Raw genomic sequence first — 27275 nt, forward strand, 5'->3', positions numbered from 1 at the left:
CTCCTATGAGCTAAATATAATTTTGATTTTATTTACCTCATAGTATTTCTTTAACAAGATGTGTAACTCACTCTCTGATATTTTTCCTGGAAAAAAGAACTCCTCACATTGCTGTCTTTACGCAAAATAAATAAAATCTTTGTCTTCTTGCCACATTTAGATCTATATATATATATCCCTGGTACACTGAGGAGATATCAGCTTGGGAATTGGCACTCTGAGGGTAAATAAATGAATTTACAGTAAAGCCTGGTTATTGTTTTTAAAGACCTATTGAAAGGAGAAGACTGTTCTTAATTTTCTCTTGTAATCACATTTCAAGATGTTTAGCTCATAAAGGTCTGTCAGAACATGGGGCCTGGACTTTTATCTTTGCTTTCCAGTTGAAAACCTGGAGGACACTCTGGTTTTTCACTCCTGGCTGTGGTCACGAGGAGAAGCCGTAGCCAATACGGGACAGGATCCTGTGGGCTCCTGCCACAGATTCCTTGTCCAGAAGTGAAAAGAGCTGTTAATCCTGCCTTGTTTGCTTTGCACACCACACCCCTGCTTATTGCCTACAATCTAAATTACAGAGGCGGCCAAACTTGCTTCCTGTTCAAAACAATAGCCCTGGCTGACACATCCCCTCGAAATGCACGGAGCAAAGTGCCAGGGAACGGCCCCGGTGGGTTGGATGGGCCCCAGGGCTGGGGCTGAGGGCACCGGTGGTCCCCACAGAAGGGTCACACCTGCACCCCAGGCAGGCTGGGGAAAGATGTAGGGGCTGCTGATAGTGTGCTGTGGAAAGAAATTACTTTATGGAGGATGTTAATTAAGGGAAACGTCTTGAAATATGGGGAAAACTTCCTGAAAAGAACAAGCATGAACAGGATCATCAAAGGCTTATGAATTTAGTAGGAATTTCTATAGGGAAGCTAATTTGTGAGTGTCCAGCTGTTTCAAAATCCGAGTCATGCTTTTCTCCATAAGGATGATACTGGTTTATTGCAGAAAATATTTTGATTAGGTAGTTTTCATTGGAAGGACTGTACGTGAGGATATAAGTTCTAATTTCCTCCATTTGTTTTACCTTTCCTAGGAAATGTGTGCAACAGTCTGAGCTGACGTTACTGAGCTGACGTTACTCGTGCTTAATAGCACTTATTGGGAAGAGCTGTGCTGCGTTGGAGTCCCTCTGCAAACAGAGGATGTATAGAAAATAGTCCCAGGCATTTCTGAGGAACCATGCTGGATCACAGCCAGGATGTCATGGAGGATGTAGGTGACATACCCAGCATTTCCATGGGCAAACACTGTTGTGTTCACAGTGCCTGGCTAACGAAGGGCAGGATAAGCTGGTGAGGGCACATTTGCTGTCCTCTGAGTGCCTGGCTACCAGTGCCAAAAACTTTTGATTCTGGTCTATCACGACACGTCCAGTGACGGTGTCTGCGGTCGTGGGATGTGTAGCAGCTTCCAAAATAGGGACTCCCTTCCTCTGGTTTGAAACAGAGGGTGTCACAGTGGCTGTGCAGGGCACTGCTGCTCCTGTGTTCCCCGGTGAGGTGCTGCTGGGCTCAGGTTGTTTACTGAGCTGAACTGGCTGCACAGGGCAGTGAAGGGGCAGTGAGTCAGGCCCACGATTGTTCAAGTGCAGGAAAACAAGCTGTGTGTGTGCAAAATGATCTGGGCACCGGAGCTGGAAAATCCATCTGACTCCTTGTGCTGTTGGTTTGAGGAGAATCGTGTTATGGAAGTGTTCCTGGGCCATTATTAAGGCTTATTTTTCCAGGGATGCTGGCACGTTGGGAAACTTCACATTTACTTCGGGTTTAATGTTCTTTTGTTCTGCATTCTGACTCAGAATAATACCTTCCCCTGTGAGCTGGAATTACAGCTGGAGCCAGGTTACAGGTTCCAAATCAATCTGGTATCCTAGAGATCTACCTCACTGATAGCAGTTAGAAATCATTTCCCCTATCTCTACCCACACTGTCTCAGGGAATCCTTGTGAAGGCTCTCTCTCTGTTTTTATCCTCACTTTGGGATCAGATGACATCTGGCTTCATTGCTTTGTGAGCCTTTGGATAATTCACTGTTTCCATTTCTCTCCCAGCATGATCTATACGATCCTCCCCTGAGACATTTTAATGTCTGGAATGAACTCCCCCGTCTCCTCCAGAGAAGACTGAGGCAGATGATTAACTGTAGCCAAATCTACCCCTTTTTCTCTCTAAATTATCCCTTACTGTCTCCTCCTTCCTCCCCTTGGTTTTAACTAACAACTTCATGAAACATCTGACTTCTCGGTTTTTCTAGGGGAAAATTTTAAACAAAACCACATTCAGACACACAGACATACACACACCAGGCAGACAATGAATGCTCACAGACAACCAGCAGCATGCTCACAGAGGCAGGCTTATACACAGATACAATGACGTAAATCAACACCCAGAAGCATTTATTAAATTACCCAGATATATACACAGAGGGACAGGCAGATGGGTTAAGGCTGCGTTTTTACTGGTGGATAAATGAAAACATCACTTTAATGCCCACAGGAGAGTATTTTGGAAAAGCGGTGGCAGCAGCAGCAGCACCAGATATTAGAGGTGATAATATCTCTTTATTCACTCTTGCAGACTAATTGGCTTATCCTAGGAAAGGGCAAATACTGCTGCATAGCAAGTGCAAAACCATAAGCTGATTTTTTTTTTTTTTGATTCATAATGAAAATCAGTGCAAAAGCAGCATAGCAGTCATCCCCAAAATCAGCCCCTGTTCTCAGACAAGGAATGGTTCCTGGAACTTGCATCCCTAAACTCCCACTTTTGATTGCTCAGGGAAGCCCTGTCTTCCTTTTTTCTTGCTCAAAGATGAAAGCAAACTGAATTCCCTTTGTACAGTCATGGGAAGAATTGTTCCCAGAATCCAGCTACACAGCTCTCAGTGTATTAAATAGACTTTTTCTTGAATGCCCATCATCCTCAGGATATGGAACATTAGGAAATACTGTAGTTCATACTGGTTCATACTGGTGCTTGGTTACCCCCACACCCACTTAAGGAGGCATTTTAGCCACAGATATAAGTTAACTGAAACAACTGCAGAATTAAACTGGCCAAATGTCTGTCTTTTCTGGCCCACATGCAGGTTTTCTCATTAAAAACTACTACTAAGCTAACTGCAATCTCCTTAGATGACCTTGAACCATGAGATTCACTTGTATCTTCAGTATGCTTACAGTGAGATATGAGTTACACAATATGAGACCTCTAAACAGGGTAACTCAGCCCCATCACCCCTACTTACACCTTCCTACCCGGTGCCCCAGCCCTGCTGACCTCACCCAACATTTTCTTTATTGCTTGTTTCTCTGTTAAAATGTGGATAGTGTTTAGGGCTGTAATGATCTTCTTTGCTCTTGACTGCAGGACAAACAAGAGGCCAACCCCTGGCTGCCTGCACTCACAAACATCACCTGGCACACACAATGCCTTCATTCTCCTGCTGTTGATAATGATAACCCAGCCCCACTCCACACTGCCCACGTTGCACCCACTCCCTTTCCTCCCATCACCTGTGTGGCTGTGGTAAACAAATGTAAATTGATATCTGCCTTGGTGCAATTTGCTGGTGGACTTAACCAATTCACAAGGTGTTTTGCAGCAACAGCTGTACCATCCCTAATGCTCTCAAGGTCTTACTAAAGGCTCAGGGTGCTGGATGGCTGGTGTTTTCCTACAATGTCTCATTCTGTGTTTGTATCTTAAAGCTTTCCATGGCATTAGTGAAGAGCTTAATCCAAATGTACTCTTTTCAGCTTATCTTTTTTGTGTTCTGAAAACATAGCCTTATGTACTGGAAGCCAAATATATGGAACTATAGAAACTGCCTCCATTTTGCAATATTATAGTAGTTCAGAAACTCTGATTTCGATGGTCAGCTGCAGCCTTGGGCACTACTGAAGTTATAGCCATGACTTTTTTCCTTTTTATGCCTTTTTTCCCCCCTGGTTATGATGTGTGATGCATTTCTTCTAGGAATATGGTACAGTTTGTCCATTACTGACCATCTGTTCTTTTCAGAGAATTCTATGGATTGTCATCTTCTTGCTCTGTTGCATGTGAAGTGGGGACTGTCCTAAGCAAATCACTGCCATTTCTCTGTTTTCTCTTCCACTTGGATTGTAAAGCCTCCAAAGATATTATACTTTCCAGAAATCATCTATGCTCAGCTGATGGACAGGTAAAAATTACAAGGTGTGTATTTACTAAAGCATTCCTTTAGTTGTATCTGTGAATCTATAAATCATGAAAGACAACCATGTTGTCTCTGTCCTTCGTATTTATTCTCTTAGGCTTCTTAGGCTAAGGTCTGTGTTACATGTATTTACAAGCACAACAAAACCTCCAGCACTGGATGATGTGCATTGTCATCAGATGGGAGTTTACACTTCACTTTGTAACCCAGCTCATATTAAGGTAAGGAAAGGACTGAGGACAAATGGGAGAGTTTCAGCTGCCTTTTGTAACGTTGTTTTGAAACGACCCTGACACAGGAATTTCATAATAAAAACAATAATTAAGGATGTTGTTTTATTGACTCTTTCTATGACACCTCTTCACCAGAGAACCTGTCCTCCTAATACTTGGCAGTCTTACACATTCTGTTTCTTTTTCTCTCCCTGGTCTTTCAAAAACTAATCCAAGTGTTTCAGCACTTCATCCACTTCTAATTTCACTTCCCCACTGTGTTGGTTCAGTGAGCAAAGATATACTTCCCTAATGTGGGGACTACTTTTTTCTTTCTTAGTTGTTCTTCCTCTGTTTTGAGGAAACTTCACTTTATTGTGACAAGCTCAGAGCTCTGCATCATATCCCCTTTCCCTCTGACTCTTAGTGCTTGACTGTGCTACGGTGATGTTTTATCTGTGTTAAGAGCTAATAGAGCATTTCAGATGGAGGAGCACTCACAGCTTGGAATGACTGGTAGGATGTGACCTATTGATGAAACAGGAAATATTAGTTGGGGGTGGGAACCATAACGCAGACAGTGTAACAGAAATGGTGACTTTTCACTGCCTCCTGCCAAAAGACAGTTTTTTACGTACATCTTGATGGCAGTAAGCACTAAAGGAAACAGAGACAGCAGCCTGATGAGGGCTTTTCCAAGTTTTTTTCCATGCCTGAGCATGTGGGTGGCACTGGAAGAAAGTGGGGAAGAAGTTTACTGCTCAGGGCTCCTGTCACTTAGGAGGGTGAATGTGGGGGATACCTTATCTGCACTATCTGGTTGGGTGCAGCAAAGCAGAAAAGAAATTTCAGGCTCTTTCCACTCTTCTTTGTGTCTTCTGCTTATTTCCTTCCTATCAACTTGTTTGTTTATTTTAGTTGCCTCTTAGTTTCTATTTGGCCAATTCAGATTTAGACCCGAGACTGTAAGAGTTGAGACTTCCTCCTTCCACCTAAATAAATCCCTTCACCACAGCAACTCTGTTAATGCTGCTTCTGTTCTGAAACATTTAATCTACTTTGCATAGTGCTCCATCCTCCTCTATCAGATCTGGGAAAAGTCAGATTGGAGTGCTGCTCAGATCAGCAGATGGCAGGCTCCTTCTAGCAATTGATACCACCAGCTTCATCCTACATCCCCCTACATCAGAGCATCTGATGATGACAGGCAGAAAAAAAAGTATTTCTGCATCATGCACTCAAGTGTGTGCATTATGTCAGTGAGGAATCAGAGATATATTTGTCCCCAGGGTCTGCACAGCTCAGAGTTAGCCCTGTGCTGTAATGTGCCTCAGCTGGGGAAACAAGAACCCAGTGCCTGAGTAAACCGGAGAAATAGCAGAAATCTGAATGTCAGAGATGTCAGAGAATTACAAATTCATATCAGAGTCTGATTTCCCTCTTACTACTCCACCTGTGAGGTGTCTTCCAAAATTACTTTTAGGCTCAGGAGTGGGTGATAAAACATTTAAGGAAAAGAAAGAGATGCTTGCAATCCAATCTTTATTTTGTGTTCCTATGATCAATGGTGCCCTAATCCAGCCCTTCCTTCCCTTAGGGCGACTACTCCTTGCAGGGTGGGTTTCTTTAATCTAGTTATTTTTTTAAATGTCCACCACCTCTTTTGGGAAACAATTGAGTTTCCCGTAGTTTTATGATTTACTGAATCCTCTTAACACCACCACGGTGATTAATTCAAACACACCTCAAATGCAGGACTTTCAGCATTACTGATACAGCATCTCTTTTATGTTTTAGGTGTTTGCTTGAATGTGTTGTATTCCCGATTTTCAGTAAAGAACGGTTTAAAAGTATTTTTTAACAATACAGCATTGTTATGAAAATGAGCTGACTAGTGAGTCTGATAGCAGGAATTTGCTCTGAGTCAACAGTGGCAATTTGCAAGCATTGACTAATGAATTCCATAATCCAGGCAGCACCTCTGCGAATAAGGGAAGAAAGCTCCATTATCTCTAATAGGCATCGAGGATTCAAACATGAGAGGAACAGCTGCTGTGTAAGAATCTAAACGAATACTGAATACAAGTTGGGAATTCCTGGTCTTTGCTGCTTGGAAAAACTGTATCTCACATCTCTGAACAGATAACTCCCAGGAATGTGTTAAGCAGACAAGAGCAGGAGAGTTTTTTTGTTACAGAAAGCATGAATGTGTTAGACTCTTATAGCCTCTGACAGAAAATTTCAGTGACAGTAAAAGGAGATTTATTTTTTTCTTCCTTCTTTGATTGACTGGGGAAAGGGTTTGCCAAGTCATGTGTTAATGTCATAACACTGTAAAATGAATCAGGGATAATTAAAAGACGTAGTAAGCAGTTATTATTCCTTTTCCTTGTTTTCTCTTTTAAAGTGTACTACTAATCCTGCAAAGCCCCTCTGGGGACAGTGGTCAGCACATCCCCTGTTGGAGCATCTCATTGTCTGTATCTGGTCCTTGCCACAGCTGCTTCTTTAGTCCCCTCATAGCTTGTCAGGCATCCATTTGCATGAATTTACTCTCAGACAAGGTGACTTTAGGCAATTTTTTTCCCCTGTGTAGGTTTTGTGTTTTCTAAAGGGTTTTCCAAGGCTCCCACTATCATGAAACCGGTGTCAGTGGCACTGAGCACTATACATAAAATGCCATCTTCTTTTCCTTTGGAATATCACACTGGTTTTGTTTTAACACATTATTATAGGTGGGTGTTACTAAGCTGAAGAAGGTATGCTGGGACAGTGCTTCTGTTTTGGCACCCACGAATGACCTCTGCAGAACACCTGATTGAATTGAGAGTAGTCAGACAAGAGACCAAATGTTGAGAATGCATAAAAAATATGTTTTTTTTTTCTTAAGACTGGAATCCCAGGTATTTGTGAATGACTGTGTCAATGGGCTTTCCTGGTTTTACAGACATACAACTGAGGAGATGAATATTCTGAATAATACACGTCACAACAGAACTGGTTTTGAAAAAGGGAAAAAGAAAGTCTGTTGCTGACCCAGAAGCCTGGGTCAGTGCCCTGAACTGCATGGTGAGTATAACCCAGGTTTCCAGGGTACAGTGTCTTTCAGGAAGTGATGCTTCTGTTTACAAAGCCTATTATGAAATGGTGGTGAATAATAAAAAGAGAGCAAATACAAAGAAGTGCAAATGAAAGGGCAGAGTTCAGGAGTAAGATAGAACTTGGAAGTGAGTGAGCAGAGCTCAAGAGTAGGGTACAGGACTGGCAGGTGGGTCTGAATTGCCCTTCTGCCACTGAACTCTCTTTTGGAGAAAGCATCTTTTACCTCTGCTGCTTCCCTGCCAGCCCCACTCTCATTTTGGTTCAACTGCACTGATATTTCTGCAGAGTAGAAGTCTCTCTTGGGCTATCTCCTTCCTCCTTCAAATTTGACCTGTATCTAGACACCTTGAACTAAAAGAGCTTCTACTCAGTAGTAGTATCAACAGTAATAAATAAGCCATTTGATTTTCATTTTGAAAGCTTGTGTTTCTCTTCTAGCAGAGAAAGGAAGTATTTCATAGAAAACCTTGTAAATTCTTGAATTATTCAAAACTGATAGCATGCCCAGAAGCACCTTGTGAATAGCTAGAGGTATGTGCTTTTTATTATGAATTATTTGCTCAGTGTTTCTTATATGAATGATTATGACTCATGCTTATGATAAATTTGTGGTTGAATTTGCTCATAAAAATTAGATTTTTGGGGAAAAAAACCAAAACTTACAGCAATTCCCAAATGCCACCTTGAAATCCTGCCAGGCGTGTATACCTGAGATGTCTGTTGTGCTGCATGGAGCCAGAAGAGGAAGTCTGGAAGAACAAAAAAGCCAGGATTGCAATTGATCCAACTTTTGATTGCTATAATAGATATGAGGAAGGGTGTTAGTTTTAATGTGCTCAGCCTTGGGTCACATACCAGCTATTTATTGCAGGTTGGATGGCTAATGTGTGTTCCAGCAAGCTGTGCAGCACCAGCGTGTTTCAATTTCACTTGTCTAGACAGGGTTTTCAGTTGCCCTGCTCTGGCAGGCAACGGGAGATTTCATACCTTGATCTTATCATGCTGTGCCGAGTTTACCTCACTGAGAACACCTGCAGGCCGAGAACAGGGATTCAGGGGAGCTGCAGACACACAGCACCTCTGAGGATTTGGACCTCTGTCCTTGACAGGGGTTGCCACGAGTGGCTTTTGCAATATGTCAGTGGATTTCAGCACTTTGGAACGGTGGATTTCCAGGCTTGGATCCTTTCAGGTAACTCGTGGGTCAGCTGCTATAGACCAGCCTTCATTTTTTTTGCTGCCTTCCGTGGAACACTAGTGGAGAACCTCTGCTCTAATTTGCCAGGAAATTCACTTAAGAACACCAGACTCTTACATAACGTCCTCCCGTTGGTGAGCAGCTCTCCGAGATGACAATTACGGTAGATTTAAAGCAGTGGTTTGGGCAGGTGAATGGTTTGCACAAACTAGAATAGTCTCACTGGCTGTATTTCTGGGTGAAGTGTTGGTGCAGATGAGTGTATGCGAGTAGTCCTACTATCGACATGATTATCATTTGTACCAGAACAGTGCCTCGGGTCAAACAAGAACAGGTCTCCCTTGTACCAGACACTCTGGGAACTCCTGGAAACAGACAGTTCCTGCGGTGAAAGGCTTACATCTACACAAAGCTGTCCTTTCCCAGTTTGGTTTGCAAATATTTTTTTGTTATTATTTTTATTGCTGTTCCAGGGAGATTTACAGGTGTGAGTAGATCTGGCTGTATTTCAGGGTAAATGCCTGCGTCACTCACCCCTCGCAGTATGTGGTGTACAAAGCCCTGTGGGAACCGCCTGTAATGTTTAGTGCACAATGACCAGTCAGTTTGTTTAAGTTCAGGAGGTAAGTGATTACCAGGGCTACGAGATACTGACAATCTGAACCTCTATAAAAGAGATTTTTGTCTTCCTGTTGGTTGTATTATTCAGGTCATTAAACGAGTGGCTTTCTTCTGACCTTTGCCAAGTCATATAATTCTGCGTCGTTCTATCAACTGGTACTTGGGAGTATTCTGGAGACTTCCTTGCTTTTTATAAATAATTTTGAGGCTGATATGCAAAAAAAGCATCTCCTGAATTTGCTAGCAATTGATAGGCTAAAAAATCGTCCCTTCTGAAAGTGTTTAGGCAGCAATACTCCAGTCAAATGCAAGCCTATTTCAACACAACAGCTCTGTAATGACACACACGTGATGGACACGCTCACTGTAATTGTGGTCCAGCTGGTCATGTATTGTCTTTGACAGCAGCCACTACAAAAGGTTTTATGGCAAAGGCTCCCAAACCTTTCCAGTAGAAGCTCGCCTCTCCAACAGATAATCTGTGTGACTCATGATGGGAACAGATCAGATGAAAGAGCTTTCTCTTGGGCAGGCTGGTGATGCTGCTCACAACTGCTGGCACCTCTCTTGGCATGGTGACCTATCTGAGAGCTATTGCAGCAGAAGATGCCACCAGAAACCAAGTCACGGGCACACACTGTAGAATAGTCATCACAGAACAGGTCATCCCTTTCCCAAACTCCTTCAATTAGAGGCAAGCTTAAATTTTTAAGTATGAAGGTTTATACTTTCTCTGAATATTTTGCAAGCACCAAGTAAAACAACCCTTTAAACTTCTTCTGAATTCTGGACCTTGGTAATATCCATTGCAATGAGCCCCACAGTTTAATGGCATGTGCACGTATTATATAAAATGTTTTTTTGTTTGTTTGTTTGTCCTAACCTTGTTGTGCAGATGAGGAAACTGGAAATGAGATCCAAATTCTCCCACTGAAAATTTAAACTGCTGACAAAAAAGTATCGATGGTACCGCTTCTCCGGGCATGACATCCATATCGCACACAGCATCCCTGAGCCATTGAGCAGTTTAGAGGGCTTAGAAGGGAGTTCATTTTTTCATTCCTTTTTTTTTTTTTTTTTTTTTTTGATAAACAATTGTACTGCTTTGTGGACAATCGGAGGACATTCCACATCCTTCTCAGCACAGTCTGAGGAGGTGCTGCTCTTCCTGGGCTTCTAAGGGCTGGTGTGTTGGGGAACGCAGCCATTCCCAGTCCCCTTATAAAGCCAGAGGAAACGGAACAGTGGGATCCACTGGTGAAGTGCTACCAGCCAGGCACGGGCTTCCCTGGCAGTTCCTCGCAGTGGCTGTACAAGAACGTAATGCAGACTGAGGATGCTCAAAACACAACCTGCCTGAGGAGAAGAAGCAAAGGGGGTGTGTGTGTGTAGTGATTTTAAGCAATTGTTCCCCTGTACTCTGGCACTGGTGAGGGCACACCTCGAATGCTGTGTCCAGTTCTGGGCCCCTAAATTCTGGAAGGACATTGAGGTGCTGCAGCGGGTCCAGAAGAGGGCAAGGGAGCTGGTGAAGGGTCTGGAGCACAAGTCCAGTGAGGAGCAGCTGGGGGGGCTCAGCCTGGAGGAAAGGAGGCTCGGGGGGACCTTGTCACTCTCCAGCTCCCTGACAGGAGGGTGGAGCCGGGGGAGGGGGTCAGGCTCTTCTCTCAGGCAACCAGCGCCCAGACGAGTGGACGTATCCCCAAGCTGCGCCAGGGGAGGTTCAGGTTGGACAGCAGGAGGAATTTCTTCACATACAGGGGGATTAGACATTGGAACGGGCTGCCCAGGGAGGTGGTGGAGTCACCACCCTCGAGAGCGCTCAAGGAACGACTGGACGTGGCACTCAGCGCTCTGGTCTGTCTGACGCGGCGGTGGTGCTGGGTCGCGGGTCGGACTCGATGGCCCTCAGAGGTCTTTTCCAACCCCGTTCATTCCGCCCCTCCGTGAGGGGCGCGGCGGCCGCGCGCGCGGGTCTCCCCGCGCGCCTCCCGCGGCCGGCGCTGCCCCGAGCGGCCATTGACGTCAGGGAGGGCGGCACGTGACCGCGGCGGAGCCAATCGGCGGCGGCCGGAGCCGCTCCGGCGAGAAGGGGCCGTGTCGGCAGCGCCCGCCGCTCCCGCCGCCCCCGCCCCCGCCCCCTCCTCCTGCCGCGGCGGCGGCGCGTGGGGAGCCGCGCACGGCGACACACACACAGAGACACGCACACACACACACACACACATACACACTTACATACATACACACATACATACACACACACACGCACACACGCTCCCGCACCCACGGGCGCGCACCCGCACCCACATACATGCACGCGCGCCGCCGCACGCTCCCGCGCACACGCCCCGGGGGGAAGGAAGGAGCCGCGGCCGGACGCCCCGCAGCCCCCGCCGCCGCCGCCGCCGCCGCCGCCAGGAGCAGCCCCCCGCACCGCCACCACCGCCGGCTTTTGTCCGCCGCCCCCGCGGGAGCCCACCCTGCGCCCGGCCGGCGGCAGCATGGACGCGGCGCTGTGACCCGCCGGGGGCGGATTGGGAAGTTTGAATAAGGATTTTATCGCTTCCCTTTCCCTGTTCTCCCCCTCGGTGCGGCTCGGTCCCTGCCCCCCATCTTCCCCGACAGGTTTTGTTTTTTTTTTCCCCAGCAATTTTTTCTTTTAATCCGCCGCGCGGGGTTGGATTTTTTTTTTATTATTATTATTATCGTTTGTGTTTTTATTTGGTTTGGTCGTATCCGTCTCTACCGGCCGTAGAGACCGGTCCCCGCGGGCGGCCGAGCGCCACCCCCGACCCGGCCCGCGGGGCTGCCATGGATCGCACCGGCGGCTCCGGCGGGGGCAGCGACCGCAGGCAGCCCGAGGAGAGCAAGCCGCTGCTGGGCGAGATGTCCGCTCCCGAGGGGAATAAAATGGGTGCCGCGCCGTGCCGGAGAGCCCTGCTCCACTGCAACGGCATGAGGTACAAGCTGCTGCAGGAGGGGGACATCCAGGTGTGTGTCATCCGGCACCCCCGGACGTTTCTCAGCAAGATCCTCACCTCCAAGTTCCTGCGGCGGTGGGAGCCGCACCACTTGACCCTGGCGGACAACAGCGTCGCCTCGGCCACGGTAAGAACCCGCCCGGGTCCGCCCGGCACCGGCATCGGCACCGCCGCGGGGCATCCGCGGGGTGCGGGGGGATGCCCGCGCCTTTGGGGCCCCCGCGCTGCCCCACCTGGGGGGACCCCCCTCGGGGGGTCAGTGGAGGGTCGGCTCGAGTGGGTCCCGGAATGCCGGCGGAAAACCCTGAAAGGATTTTTTTGTTTTTCCTTTGTAACCCTATGGATATTTAATTTTGCGGTTTCGATTTTTTTTTTTTTTTTGGAGAAAGACTATTATTGTTATTACTGATTTTTTTCCCGTCCCATTTTTTTAAAAAAATTCCTCCTTTCCCAACATGACAGACATGCAGTCACCACACCGAGCCGTTTCTGTCCGAAACCAAAGTCGGCAGATACCTGCTGGCACCTCGGGCAAGTTGGAGGTGAGGGAGGTGGAGGATGCTTTGAATTCGAGAGCGAAGGCTGTGCGCGGTCTTTGCTGTGGTTCAGGCCTGCTCTGGGGGCTCTGGTTTGGCGGTCACATACCCTGCCCAGACACAGGCGATGTGATTGGAAAATATGGAGATTCCTTCAGGGTTTTCTTCTGGCTGGAAAATGATGCAAGAGAAAAATGCGAGGTGGTGATATCAACGTTACAGAAAATGTGCAGTAGATGGATACAGTCTTGAAAAATATGATTTTTATGTTCGTGTACAATTTAAAATTTCATGGCCATTATTATTTGAACATTTATGTAGCATGTGATGTGATTACACCCATATTTTGGCGATTAACGCAGCTCACAAAACATGTTTTACACTGATCTTTAATCATTCAGTACTTGGATCGTGTCTTTTTTTGATTTATATGTAAATGTCTCATTTTTCTCAATGGCTTCGTTCTGGCCTTCCTATAGGACACTGTGAATCGAGAGAGTGGATTGGCTTTTGTGTGGATTTCTGTTAATGGTGTATTTCAGTGGGTTTCATCCAGCCTGTGCTGTGCTTGGAGGTTGGATTTTGTCACACTTTGGTACACAGACATAATGTGTGTAAATGTCCCTCCTGCATCATGCTCTGGTGTGAAGTATTCTGAGCAGCTTTTCAGTGGGAGCTCCTTTAACCTTCAGGTAGGCCAGCTGCCTGTTCTCACAGAGCTCTTTTTTGTGCCACAATGACATCTCACGGTTTCCACGGGGCTCTCGAGGATGTTTCCAAGGGAGTATTTTTCTTTCTTTGATAGAGCTACTGTCTAAAGGGAGAAGGAAGACTTGATCGAGCGTTGCTGGAGAAAACCCCCAAAAGACACACGAGCTCAAGGAGTTTTTACAGCTTTTGCAGCTCTTCATTTTGTTAAGATACCGTCAGTGTGGAGGGGGAGTTGAATATCAGTGGAGATGAGGCATCTTCCTGGCAGTATCCATAGCTGACTATTTCTGAGCAGAGAAGGATACCAGCAGAGAGAGGCATGATTGTGCTTCAGATCTCTGCAGTGTGGCAATACCAGGCATGAAGTTGTATTTGTGCAGGAGACGTCAAACTCTGCTTGCTGGCAGAGCTGTCACCAAAGAGACCATCCCTGAAAAGGTTTCTGAAGTCCCGTGGGGTTGTGCTTTAATTACTGTTGAGGTGTTCTCATTCCTAATTATTTTATGCACATAAATAGCGAGAAGACACTAAAATGTTGTGCGTACCATTGCAGGCTCCATTTTGTTGAGCAGTGCTCTTCGTGCTTGGTCTTGCGCCTTATCATTTTTTTCCAGTGCTAACTCACCAAGTAAATACCGTTGTTCACAGAAATATCTGTGCTTTATTATTTCAGGTAGTGTCTTTGGTTTCCAGGGAGCAATTAGGGCACAGGGATAAGATCTACATTCACTTGTTGCCTGACTCTATGGGTAGGTTTAGGAGGTATCTTACAGGTTCTATGATATCTATATTTTATTCTTTGTTTTTTAAGCTGGGAAGATTTGATTTAAGCAAAATCCGTGGTAGTTTAACTCCCACCCCCTATGGAAATGTGGTATAGGCACAATGCCAAAACCACCTCAAACTGGAGGTAGATATTTGAATGCGACTAATTTGGTTTTCAAGAGCCGTAGGAAAATATCCATTCTGTCCATTGAAAGTGAGCGTTGGGAGCACTCAACAGCTTTGATAACGAGGTCATTTTTACACATGGGGCTTTCCACGGGCAGGGTGCTTTATGAGCAGCCAGTAATTAATCTTCACATCATCCCTTTGCAAATCCTCTGGCATGACGAGTTTTACTGCATTCTATATAACATGAATAAAATTGAGCAGGAAAATAACATCACTTTGTTTTGCATTTGAAAGCAAAAGTTGTAATGACAGCTAAATCCAGATCTGGCAAATTATGTCCCTGAGTACAGTGGATAGGTTATTTGTTGATTCCAGGCACTTTATATCCTTTTTATTGTCACTTGAGACACATATTTGAATTAAAATCTTCTCCCCACAAGCTCTTACTTGTCAGTCCCTGGGCTGCAATATAGGAGTTAGCATTAGTTTGTGTATGGATTATTCATCTGTAGTTTATTCCACAAGTAGACACAGTATGTGCCCACATCTATAAGTCTGAATAATGAGACCCTATCTACATTTTTTTTTTTTTTTTGGTGAGAGATAAGTAGTTTTGTTGTTTATTTAGGCAGCTACATGTTTTGTGCTGACAAGATAGTTTTCAATAGCAGAAGCACTATGCATGAATGCAGTGGAACAACTGTTAGACCATCTTATTTTAGCAGAATTTAGGGAGAAAAAATAATGTTGTCTACAAGTGCATTTTCTGACATTATCACAGGCGACTGTTTCAACTAAAATAAGTCCATGTTAATAAAATAATAATAATAATAATAATAGTAGTATTCTGATTTGGTACATGCACTCAGTTAAGAAATGGAAAGGTATTAGCTTGTGGAGAGTCCCATAACTGTAGGTGTTGGGGCTTTATGTGATTAATATGTTGTTTCCATTGCTTGTTTCATGTTTTTATTTCTCAAAGAATTGGTTAAATATAGTACAGTTTCACCACTACAGTTCCACTTGCATCATGTCCAGGCTTTCCTTCTTTTTTGAAGAAAGTGAATACAGATCTGTAGCCTTTTTTTATTATTATTTTGTTTTGTTTTGTTACTGTAAATATTAAAGCCCCAGTAGGAAATTTTGATACTTAAAAACTTTGTTTGTCAGACAGCAGCTTGCCTGGGAACGACTCTGACTTTCTCCCCCATGGGAGGAATAATGTTTATTTTATAAACACCTACCAAACTCAGATGTAGCACCCTTACTAATTTTTTTTTTGCCAGTGAGATCTGTCCTTGCACAGCTTGAGGGGCAGTGATAGTAAAAACAAAGACAGAAATAAAATCCAATTTAATATTTCTCGAGTGGTACTTTTTGGGGGAGGTGAAGAATAACCCTATGGCTGTCTTCAGCCAAAATTTAATTTTCAGTAGTTTAAATGTAGGTGTTGTGACTGAACTTCTGTGTCTTTAGTATCATTCTGCATTGTCCCTTTCATGTCTCTGCCCTGCTTTTTTTCTTTCATTCTTTCTCTTGAGTCAGTTGGGATTGGATGTTGAGGACAATGAGTTTTAAAGTCCTGGGTTGCAAGGAAGACTTGTGATACATATGTATGTGCAGCAGACAAGGAAAGAATAAATAAGTGATTCATTTTTGCTGGATAGGGATGACCTCTCTAGTTCCCATCTGGGAAGATAAGACATTATTGAAACCATGAAGTTATTCATTAATATCCCTCAAGGAGAGGTGGAAGCTTTGGGTTTTCGTGCCTGTTTCACATTTCTTGACTTTGCCTTGGCAGGTAAGTTGAGTGTATTGTGTTTTGCTCAAAGCTGGTGACAATCCTGAAAAGACTTTAGTTTCTTTTAAACATCTTTCATTTTTCTATACAGAGGGAATGTGTGAGGACAATAGTTTATTGACAGACTGGCTAATCGGAAATGCATTTGAAACAAGAATGTGAGTGGATTAGGGAACTGCATTTGTATTTTCTTCTAGAGACAAGAACATACCCAATTAATATTAAATGAGGCAGGGCAGGATTATCTGCTTCAAATAGGAGAACTGGAGTAGAAAATTGTCTTCTAATTGTTTTTTAAAATTGAACAATTCTGCTACTGCATGTGTTTCAGCATGTCTTTCCTGGTAAAGATAGAGCAAAAATTCCTATCAAGCTGGACTCATTGTTTACTTTAGCACAGGTTCCCATTAGTTAGAAAAACATACTTTTAAAAATTAAATTTCCCTTGAAAAAGAATTAGCTCAAGTGGGAAGTATTATGCAGAGCTCAGAAATTTCAAAACAATCTTACAATGAGAATTTTTGTAAAGCTTTCATGGAAAAGGAATATTGTAGCATTATCCAGATTGGAAACAGAATAAATATGAATTTGCTATAGTACTACTACTACTACTAACTAAAGTTTAAAGAGTCTTGAGTAAATCAAGTGCTGCCCTTAAGTCCTGCACTCTTGATGAGGCTCTACCTATTTAGCCCACCAAGCCAAATTATCTTGGAGGGCCTGCCGTCATTACGTGTATAAGTGAGTGTGAACACATAAATAACAAAACAATTTAGGATAATTTTTTATCTCCTATAACAATGGAATGATAAATTACTATTTATATTTAATATTTCCCATTGTTTACTGTTGCAGATGATTGCTTTCATTTGATAAGAAGTGGTACCAACAGGTTTCAGATGTACATGTTTTTGCCTATTCTGGTTATTTATTGCTAAATACCAGGTATTTTGTTCAGGTGCATCAGAAAGGGCATTGAATCTCATAATTTGCAGAAAACCCATGACAATTTAGAGTTCTCTGCAAATAGAGAAGCAATTGCTCCATGTTATCTGTGCTGTTGAAATTGAGATGCTGTTTCAGAAGCGAAGGCAGGCATGTACCTGCGTTAACAAAATCCAGGTTTTTCTGAAGACTGGGTGATTTAATGTCTGCTGTGACAAACTTCTTTTATTGCTGTATTAGTTGGTAGCACGACATAGGAAAACCTAAATGATATTTCTTTAAAGTTGTTTAATGCCTATCAAACGTATTTTTGCATATACAGTTCCTGCAGTGGTTAAAAAGCATATTTATAAGTCAGCAGTGTTAAGGTATGTGTTTATATGTCACAGAGCTTATATAAAATATGAAAACAGAAGCTATATTCATTGGCAGAGTGAAAGCTCTCAAGGCTATTAGTGTTAACACCCAGCCAGTAAATTTTACATGTTCAGGAACATAAATAAAAAGGATACTCAGAAATACTTGTGCCTCATTTTTCGTTTTGGCTGGGGAGTAAAGATGTGGTGCTAGTCACTACATGGTGGTAATAGTCCCCCTGGGAAAGCTTGGAAATTGCCTCTGGTCCTCAGTGGGACCTGATCCTGCATCAGAGCAGGGCTTGGAGGAGCTCAGCATCCCTCACAGGGCTGAGCCTTTGTGGAGCTGTAAGATCATATATTTTTTTTGTTGAAGTGGATTAGTGTAAGTAGTGATATTCCCAGAAGAGTCTGGATCATCCACGTTGGGGTGTAGCCCTTCTAGAAAAGGACATACTGCCCAGGGAAGCTGTGGCTGCCCCATCCCTGGAAATGTTCAAGGCCAGGTTGGACAGGACTGGTCTAGTGGAAGGTATCCCTGCCCATGGCAGAGGGGTGGAATGAGATGATCTGTAAAGGTCCCTTCCAACCCAAACCATTTCATGACTGTGATTCTGTGAAACTCAAAAGTGCCATGTGGTTTTTCGGAGGTGAAGGGCCATGGTGAGGGTCCCATCTGCATCGATGGTCCGATATGCAAGGTTGGGTTTGCCTTGTTAGCAGGAGTGGGAGAACAGAGGCCACAGCCTTGGTCCCACCAAAATCCCTGACAGAACTGTATACACTGAAGGACCCTTTTGGAAGAAAAAGGTGGTAGGTTTAGTACATAGAAAGGAGTGATTTCTTTGTAACTGTTTAATTTATTGCATATAATTTGTTTGTACTTTTGAAGTTGATTAGTAACAGGTGAGTTTAACACAATACATTAAAAAGACTTCCCTCATTTCCTTCTATGTCAGTAAGCGTGGCTGGCCTAATAGGGTTTTACTCATCTCCCCACATAGGATTTATGAGAGAAGAGACCTACCTCAAACAGTTCAAGCCTTTTGGAGTCTTTAGGAGTAATTAGATTGTGGGTTGCATGGGTAGATTGCGGCTTGTTTGTTAGTGTTTGGAGCAGTGCTAGTTGCATCAGTTCTGGTTTGTGTCTGCATGTGTTTATAGATACGTAGGGCTTAATTCCACAAACAGTCACGTGTTTGAAGATGATTGATACTTGAGCATGTATAATCCATTCAGAGAGCTTGTGCATGCATGTGCACTCAGTAAAATAACTTTTTTTTGCCCATCTGATGATGCAGAGTCATTGGCAGCAGTGCTGGCTGGGGCTGGCTGGGGCAGCCTGGCCTGTGCCATTCTGCGTCTGTGCCGTGCCCTGTCAATCTGCCTTTTGTACACACCTAACAGTTTGCAGGGTCAGGTCGAGAAAATCTCTGTGAGCTGGCTGGGGAGCACCTTCTCTGCTTGAACCTTTTGCAGATTTGTTGTCTTTTAACTGCGTCAGGGAGCTGATGTGTTTCAGCCTATAGTCAGCCAGACTGCTGAGGAAGAAGAGAGCGGGAAACATGGTAGGCTGGAATTGCTGCCAAAAAAAATGTATTATTAAATCATTGCGTAAAATTTTCCTGTTTTGCACAATATTTAATAATGCAGGGACAACACCAGGAAAGGGAAAAGACAATTGAAAAGCATACATTATAACTGATCACGTCAGTGGTGAGTGAAGTTTTAGCACTTGCGGTTGTGGAAGAAAACATGAAGAAGTCAGAACCAGATGCTAAGTTAAAAGGCCTTCACTTCATAGGCTTAAAAATTAAGAGGATTTAACAATACTCTTTAGGTTTTGGAGGAGGGGAGTCTTGTTCCAGGATTTGTTGTTACCAGTACTGGCATTTCCAGTGCTTAAAGTGATTTGTTGACTTTGCCCCTTGGGCTGTCCCATGACTGATGGGACAGGGCCAATAGAGTGGGGAATACAAAAGCAGGTAACAATACCAGGTCACAGACTGTGGTGTCCAGGGCATGAGTTTATGGTGTAGGCAATTTTCTACTACTTTAATCTGAGATTTCAGTGCATTTTTAGATAATTGTAAGTCTTTTTCCTATTTTTGAGAAACTCAGAAAGAAGGCATCTGTTTTTTCTGGACTCGAGTGTTTCTGCTAGATGTGTGCCATTCCTACTTGAGCTCAAGAAACTCATCGAGTTGCAATGACTTAAATCTGAACTGGAAGTACACTCGGTCACGTACATTCTTGGTCTCGCTCTGCTGAAATCAGCAGGGTAATTTGAGGAGAGGGATTACCATTCATTGCCTGTAACGTGAATGGCAGGATGTGCTGTTCAGACAGCCAGGAAGGTTCAGCGAGGGATCGCCCTGCAGGTTGGCTGCTGGCTGGGGGAGATGGCTGACTCTGCTCAGCCTCGTGCAGCTCTCTCCAAACACAGCCACAATTCCTCCCTCTGCTTGAGGCAGATCTTGAGGTGCTGAGCCACTGGCAGGAGTGGCTTTCCCAAGAACAAGGGGATTGCTGGAAACTTCTGTGTTAGACAGAACTGGTATAGAAGCTGCTGCTCTTTCACCCATTTTATGCCAACATTTATACAACACTGTCCTGGTGGAAAGTGAGTTTGTGACATCATTTTCTTCTGTGGGGAAAACGTTTTCATTCAGAATTCTTGGAAAGGTCCTGCCAGCCATCGCCGCTGCTCCATGGGGCATGTGCCAGCTCCCTCCTGTCTCTTTTCCCCAGACAATAGAGTTTTATTAAGAAAAAAAAAATGCTGCTTGATGCAAGTGATCTCTTTTCCCCCATTTGGGCTTGAAATTTGCTGAAATGCTGCTGTGGGATGTGGTCCTGGCTGAAGTTTGCGTGAGGGTGGATCCTCTACAGGGGCAGCTGCCCCCAATTCCTTTAAGGTGTAGGAAGATGGTGCTGCTGCTTCTGCCATTGTCTTGCTTGATATTTGCACCTGGGGCCATTTTCACTTCTGGGGCAGTGGCAGAAAGGTTTAAAATGGAGTAAGGCTTTTCTGGGCCCTTAGGGAGCCTCTCCCTTGTCTGCTCAGAATTGCCACTTGTTTCAGGGGTAAGAGCTCTTGCACTTTTCAAAGTATGCTGCAGTTTCTGTGAAGTTCTTGTTCCTGTGAATGAGGGATTGCATGATTTTCTCGTTGAATGAAAAATTTAAAAGGAATAAATGCTTTCATTGATGAAAAGAGTAATAACCAGGGCTTCAAAAAAGATGACTTAAAAATGAATATCCAGTGCTTCTCAAACTCCAGACTGCTAATTTCTTGATATTAAGAATGGAGATGTTGAATGCTTGGCACTGTCTACAAAGGACTTTTCCTTCTTGGGTTTCCAGTGCTTAAAGAAATGCAGAATAAAATAAAATCTTTTTATCCTTTTGAAAAATTTAGAACTAAAACCTTAGAGCACACAGAAATGGATTTAGGTTTTGTAAGATTGTATTTTCAAAGATGCCATATGTGGTACAATAAATGTTGCCTGAAGAAAACTGGGATTAGCTAAATCAGAGGGGTTTGTGGAGAATAGATAATTGTATTCCCAAATATAATTATTTTATAGTTATCTTTTGCATAATATTTTTCTTAGACCTAAAGAGAAACTCTGTTTGCAAGTGAGACTCAGAAATAATGTTTTTTTTCTTAGAAATAAGGTGTATGTAATTTGAAGTGTACAGATATCTATGTATATTTTATGGATGAGATTTCTGATGCTGTTAACCCAAAGGTAAGGCAAGAATTTTGTAAACAAAAAAGTTGCCTTGTTCTTTATTTATGTATAGACAGTTAACATTACCTGAGCAACATTAGGCAATTGCATGTGCAGGTAGACAGTTTGGATAAGTTTTAAGAGAAAGCCTTTTTTTCCCCTAAACCTCCTGAAGATACCCCACAGTGTGTTCCCAGTGGTACATTTCAAACAATACAGAGCAGATATTCCTCTATGGTAAAGCTGTGATATTGCTATTGTTTTTTCCTCCCAGTCTTTGTCTGTTTTGGCTATTTGAATATAAGCTTTTGGGATTGGCAGGTGTCTCTTAGCATGTCTGGTTCCTGTTGTAATGGGATTCTGTTATACCAGAGAGTTTTTTGTTTGCTGCTGTAATACAATTAGTGTGTATTGTGAGCAGGCTGTGTTTTTGCTCTGTCTAAAATAAAACTGAATGAGTTTGTTATCCATTTTCAGGGATGGGCATTATTAATAGTAATGGAGAAACTGCTTAACAAAAAGTTTCTGAAATTTGCCAAGTGGACTCCAACTTTTTTAAACAAAATACTAAGGGTGTGTAGGCTTTTGCCATAAATATGAATGTCTGTTTGACCCACTGTGAACAAAAAAGAAGAGAGATTATTTTCAGCCTCTGAAATGATCAGAAAAAAATGATTTTTGGATGACAGTATAATGTCTTCATCCTACGAGTTCTTGGGTTTCAACTTCACTGTGCTTCAACCTCCTCAAAGTGCTTAATGGTCAGTGTTTTTATACTTGGGGAAAACAGAGACAAGTAAATGTAAATGAGACTTTTCAGACATGTTGGTTGGTTCATGCTTAGTTTGCAGTTCCTTCACGTCTGTGGTTCACTCTGGATGGTCTGAGGTTGGACACCAAGGATCAGTCATGCCTTGCCCTAATGTTCATGATAAATCAGTGGTGGGAGCTGGAGCAGAAGTGATGTTCCCTTGCTTTGTCTGCTAGGCTGCATCTTCCCTCCTGATTTGGATGGCTATCCATTTTCTTAACGGTTGTAAATCTCATTAAAAATCAGTGGAAGTGTGGGAGAGTGACTGACAGCAGAACGTGGCCCACAGTGTCGTGCTCTTCTTGCTACCCTTCAATCTTCCTGCAAAGAAAGTACCTGTCGGGGAACCAGGTGCCAATCAGTTCAAGTCTCTTGCCTTCTGCAGCGTGCGTGCTTTGTGTGTTCTCCTAGCAGTCATGCTGACAACCTACCACTTTGCTTTTGCTTTAGAGGCTGTTAAGATTGAATTCAGAAGAAAAGAGTAAGGCAGGGAAACCTTGACTGCTCTGAAATTTTCAGGATGAGAATGATCTTGCAAAATTACTGTAGAAGCAGGGTGTTGCAATCCGTTTTTGTAAAAAGATTGGCAGTTCTCTCTCCCTTCTCAAACCTTGGGTTTACTATAGAAGCTTTTTGACATTGAGCTCTTAAATTTAGGAATCCCTTGAGAAGAGTATGATTGCAGAGGCATCTCAAAACACCACGTTTCTCTCTGCTGCAATGTGTGCTGTAAGAAGGTATGAAACTGAAAGTAGAATGTTATGTGGACTCTTAAATTGTGGATCTTTGAGCCACTGGTGTCAGCTAATGCAGTTCTGCAGATTTTTTTCCTGGCGGCTGTGTGGTTATTGTAGTTGGGGACCTGAGTGTTGAGTTGTTCCTGGCAGCTTGAAAAGTTGTACAGTGAGAGATTTCTTTGCCCTGGCTGTTCTGATGCCAGGCAGGGCACTGGATGTCAATGATGGAGAGCTGTGAGCGTGTGCCTGCCTTGAATGCTGTGGCTCCACGGTGCTCTCACGATAGCTGTGGTGCTCTGTCATCTGAACAGTTTGCTCGGTATCTTGGCTCTGAGGAGGAAGGTGGGAGGAGGGGAACGAAACTGTGAAAGGCCCAGTGATTCTTGAAGAACAGCATTTACTTTTGCAGCAGTGATTGCCATCTCCTTTGATGGGCTGTGTTGAGTGAGGTCCGTGTCCTTGTCTTACTGCTCAGTGGTGAAATGCCTGGAGTTTGAGTACCTGTTCATTCCTTGTGGAAGATGAATCATGTTCAATGAAGCAATTGTGTTCCTTACCCACCAGTAACGTAGAACAGAGAGGTTTATTTGGATGTCTGGAGGAAGAGAAAATAGCGTCATGTTACAGATGTCGTTCAGTCATTGTTTAAACCAGGAGAAAATCTATGCAATTGCTGTAAACCTCTGCCTTTAGTAAATAGGTTATAGTAGCAAGATTATTGAATTGGAAGAGGAGCTTCAGCTTATTATTTCAGTGCAGGAACACTGATGCTTCTTCAGATATTCCTTAAAAAACAAATGGCCACTCCAGCTGTGTAGTAAGAACTCAAAGTAGTATTCCCAATCATTATTGTTATGAAATGCAGCCCCTATGTGGAAGTGAAGAGTGTTGATGAAAGATACTATGCAAGTGCAAATTATTAGTTGTTGCTTTAGTTTTTCTTTCAACTCTTCATGGTTCTTTTAGATCCTTTGGTGTTTTGGTTTTTTTTTTTCCTCCTTTCCCCCCCACTGATATTATGTTGACTTTTGAGGAAAGTGTTTTAATTTTTAACTAAAAAATAGCCTGACATCCAGAGGCATGGAACAGGCTCTTCCTCTCCCAGAGGAGCAAATGACTTGAGTGGAGTCCTGGCACTGAAAATCTCATCTACTTTGCAACCAAATAATGTGGACATTGTAGAAAGCATAAAACTTGTGCTGGCACAGAACTTAGTTGCTGAAGGTGAAAGTACGGACACAGTCAACATGTCTCGTCTGACTGAAAACACATTTTCTAAGGTTGGATAATTCGTCTTTTGTGATTGCTGTGAATGAAACAGGAAATCAAGCTGAAAAAGCTTGAAATTAAATGAAATGTGCAGGACCAGACATGCACTTTGTTATTAAATATTGACATACCCCGTGTAGGTAACCACTTTGCCTTTGGAGCCCAGCATTTGCCTGAAGACTGCAATGTCTTCTTGCTCTTATGGTGAAAAATTTATCAGCATTGAGAAATACTGCTAATGGCTGCTTTCCTAACACCAGTGTACGCTGTGTTTGGTGCCATGTCGCTGCCTCCCTTGAAATTAATCTCCTGATTTATTGTAAGTTATTTCAAATGTCCCCGCTGACTTGGGTTGACTAATGTACTTTAAATATGGCGAAATCAAATCATCTGTTGTGGGAGTTGACCGTGTATCAAGCTGCTCCCTCGTGGAGATAGATGACATGGGAAAGTACTGAGCCCTCCTTGGTGCTTACCCAAATACAGGACCAGTCCTCTGTTGCTGTCAGCCTATGGATTGGTCAGTTTTAAATCTGGGGTGAGCTGGGATCAAGGCATCACTAACCATCTGCATTATCTGTATATTGTGTGTTTATGGTACCACAGCATGGCCCAAGTGGGCTTGGAGGTGGAAGGGAAAGAAAGGAGGTGATGAGAGGAAAAAATTAAACAGGGCAGCTTCAGGCCTGAGGTCGGATGGGTCTGTGTGCTCCAGAAGAAAAGGGAAGCCTGTGAGTGCAGCGTGCCTGTGACTGGAACTTCTTGACTCATCTCAAAGGGATGTTGTCCACAGTGCAGCTTCTTCACATGAGGTGGCAAGGAGCCCACAGTGTGTGAGGCCTGTGCTGTTGTATCTTCCTTTCTGAATGCCGTTTAAAAATAAAGGGAATGTTTATATTTGGTGGGTTGTGTGTTTCCTAATGCCTCTTCATTTATCATACCCGCTGTAATTGAGACAAAGATGTAATTCTCTGTTACATATCTAGGTTTAACGTCAAGGGTTTGGGAGGTTGTGTCTCTACTTGTCAGATTTTCTTAAGAGAAACAGGAGAACAAACTTACCCGGTGCATCTTCTTGCCTGTACAGTCTGTACCTGGAGATCTGAGAGCGGCTGTCTTGAGACCTTTGTGTCTGATCCGAGGCTCTTGCTGTGCTCAGATTTCATGTTACCCGTTTTTTTATTTTGGAATTGTAAGAAAAGCCTGTACAAACAATGCTCTGCTGTTTCCAAACACTGTGAAGTTTTCCCCATTGCTTCCTGTTTTTGTAGCCTGTTTGTGAAAAGACCTTGCCTGCTTTGCACTGGAGTTATCCTTAACGTGAATGCATTCTGCATTAGCTGCTGTGTGTTCCACCATGCCGGGACCCAAGCTTCTCCTCAGCAAGCGTCATTACTCTTTATTTATGGCAAGACTAGATTTAAAAAGACTTGTGCATGTAAAAGTGAAAGCACAGGCGGTGTTAAATTGTGCAGTCATGAGCTTGTTATTTCCCTTCCCCCCCCCAGTATGCAAGCCAGTTAGTAACCCAGTGATCTATACATGAGGCTTTAATTGGATATATGCCCAGAGAGCAGATTAATATGGAAAAGCTATAAAGGCACGGGTTCACAAACTTTGTTTGACCACAGGAGGACTGTCTGCATGATCCCACATGGAATGTGCCAGGGATTCTCAAAACAAAGAAATACCTTCGTGTATCTGTATGTAAACCACGGGATACAGAGGTGATGTCTCTGCCTTAAAATCAATAGACCGTTGATTAAATGGGACTTCTTCAGCCTAGGAGTGCTTTAGGTGGGGCTTAGGTGCGTCTGTGGCCTCTGTGTAATTTACTCGAGCTCTTAAATTTTAGTTTTGGTAATTGTTGGAGGCTTCTCTGTGCGATTGGATATAATCTTTGGCTGCCTTTAGAGATAAGAGGGGGGGCGTGAATCTCTCTGTAGTGAAATGAAAACAAGCAGATGTCTGACTGCAGCTGGCTAGAGATAAATCATTTCATATAAACTTGCCTGGAGAACATGATCTGATTCCTCTATAAACCTACACTCCAGAGGGAAGGGAGAACCCCCATTAGTCAATGACACCCTCCTGGCCTAAAATTCCAGTGTTTCTAGTTTGCAAATCACATGAAACACATACAGACTAGTAGCTGTATTCAGCAAAGACTTTCTCAATTTCGAAAACACTTGTAACACAGATTTTGTGTCTCTTCTGGGGATTTTTTTCCCCCTAAATTAAAATTACAGCATCCCTAAATGTGTAAAACCAGCCACAGTCACATCCCTATGTTCTCCAAACCAATTTAATATTGATAAAATCTCTTTTAAGTTGGCACAGGGCTGCAATAAAGAGTTTTGTGATTTAGGAGAGCCCTGTTGCAGACAAAGCTGACCTTCCTGACCCTTCACATGATGGAGAGCAGTAAAGCATACCACCTATTTCACAACTCTGTTTTTCCTCTTTGCCATCCTGTGCATGGTTGTATGGCACATTTTTCCCTGAAGATGGTGGGATGGAAATGTTATCTCTTGTGGCATAAACCCGAATCAACATGAAGAGTGGGGAACTGTGGTAAATATACTCAAATAGTTGCAGAAAATAAGGTTACTCTAATTAAAGTTTCGTGCAAGTAGTTTCAGTGTTTGATTCCAACCATTTGCCTAACGAAGGCAGGGAATAGTCCTTAACTCTCTGCCTGCAGCAAGAATATGGGAATTGCAGTGACTCATTCTCAGGGACACGGCAATGGGAATGAGGCACTGCTGTGGTTGCAGATAATTCCCTGGAAGTCTCCGTTGTGCAGAATGCATTAATTGAAGAGATTCATGAGCTGCTTAATGTCACATCACTTCATTTCCTCATCAGGGAACTGAAAGTCTCATCCGTATGGGGGAAAAACAGAATCTCTCTGGTTGCGAGTAAGTCTTGACCTCTGTAAAAAGGGGTTGTGTGTGTTGTCCCTCACAGTGCCCTGGGTTAAACCTGTTGCCATGTAGCTTGAATTTTTCCTTGCCATCTTGTCAGCTGTGGGGACAGAGGCAGCAGTGTAAAGACTTGGATTTCTGAGTGCCCAGAAGTGAGCAGTGAGGGTGAGGAGGGCACTGTTTGCT

General features: G+C 43.5%; 1 protein-coding gene and 1 long non-coding RNA gene across 3 annotated transcripts in view; one reads left to right on the plus strand and one right to left on the minus strand.

Moving 5' to 3' along the window:
* Window positions 1-2425: 2425 nt before the first annotated feature.
* LOC135422008 (uncharacterized) lies at window positions 2426-11457 on the minus strand. The gene is made up of 2 exons (XR_010434274.1): window positions 8418-11457; window positions 2426-8311 (listed from the first exon to the last, which is right to left on the minus strand). It is a non-coding gene; the product is annotated as an uncharacterized LOC135422008 (long non-coding RNA).
* Window positions 11458-11957: 500 nt separating this feature from the next.
* CMIP (c-Maf inducing protein) overlaps window positions 11958-27275 on the plus strand; it is a 132935-nt gene continuing 117617 nt past the window's right edge. For both annotated transcript variants that reach the window (XM_064670942.1, XM_064670943.1), the window contains exon 1: window positions 11958-12489. In XM_064670942.1, the coding sequence (XP_064527012.1) occupies window positions 12193-12489 (297 nt within the window). In that variant the 5' untranslated portion in view covers window positions 11958-12192. The remainder of the gene's footprint in view (window positions 12490-27275) is intronic.

The sequence above is a fragment of the Pseudopipra pipra genome, chromosome 14, assembly GCF_036250125.1.
Source record: "Pseudopipra pipra isolate bDixPip1 chromosome 14, bDixPip1.hap1, whole genome shotgun sequence".
Lineage (NCBI taxonomy): Eukaryota > Metazoa > Chordata > Aves > Passeriformes > Pipridae > Pseudopipra > Pseudopipra pipra.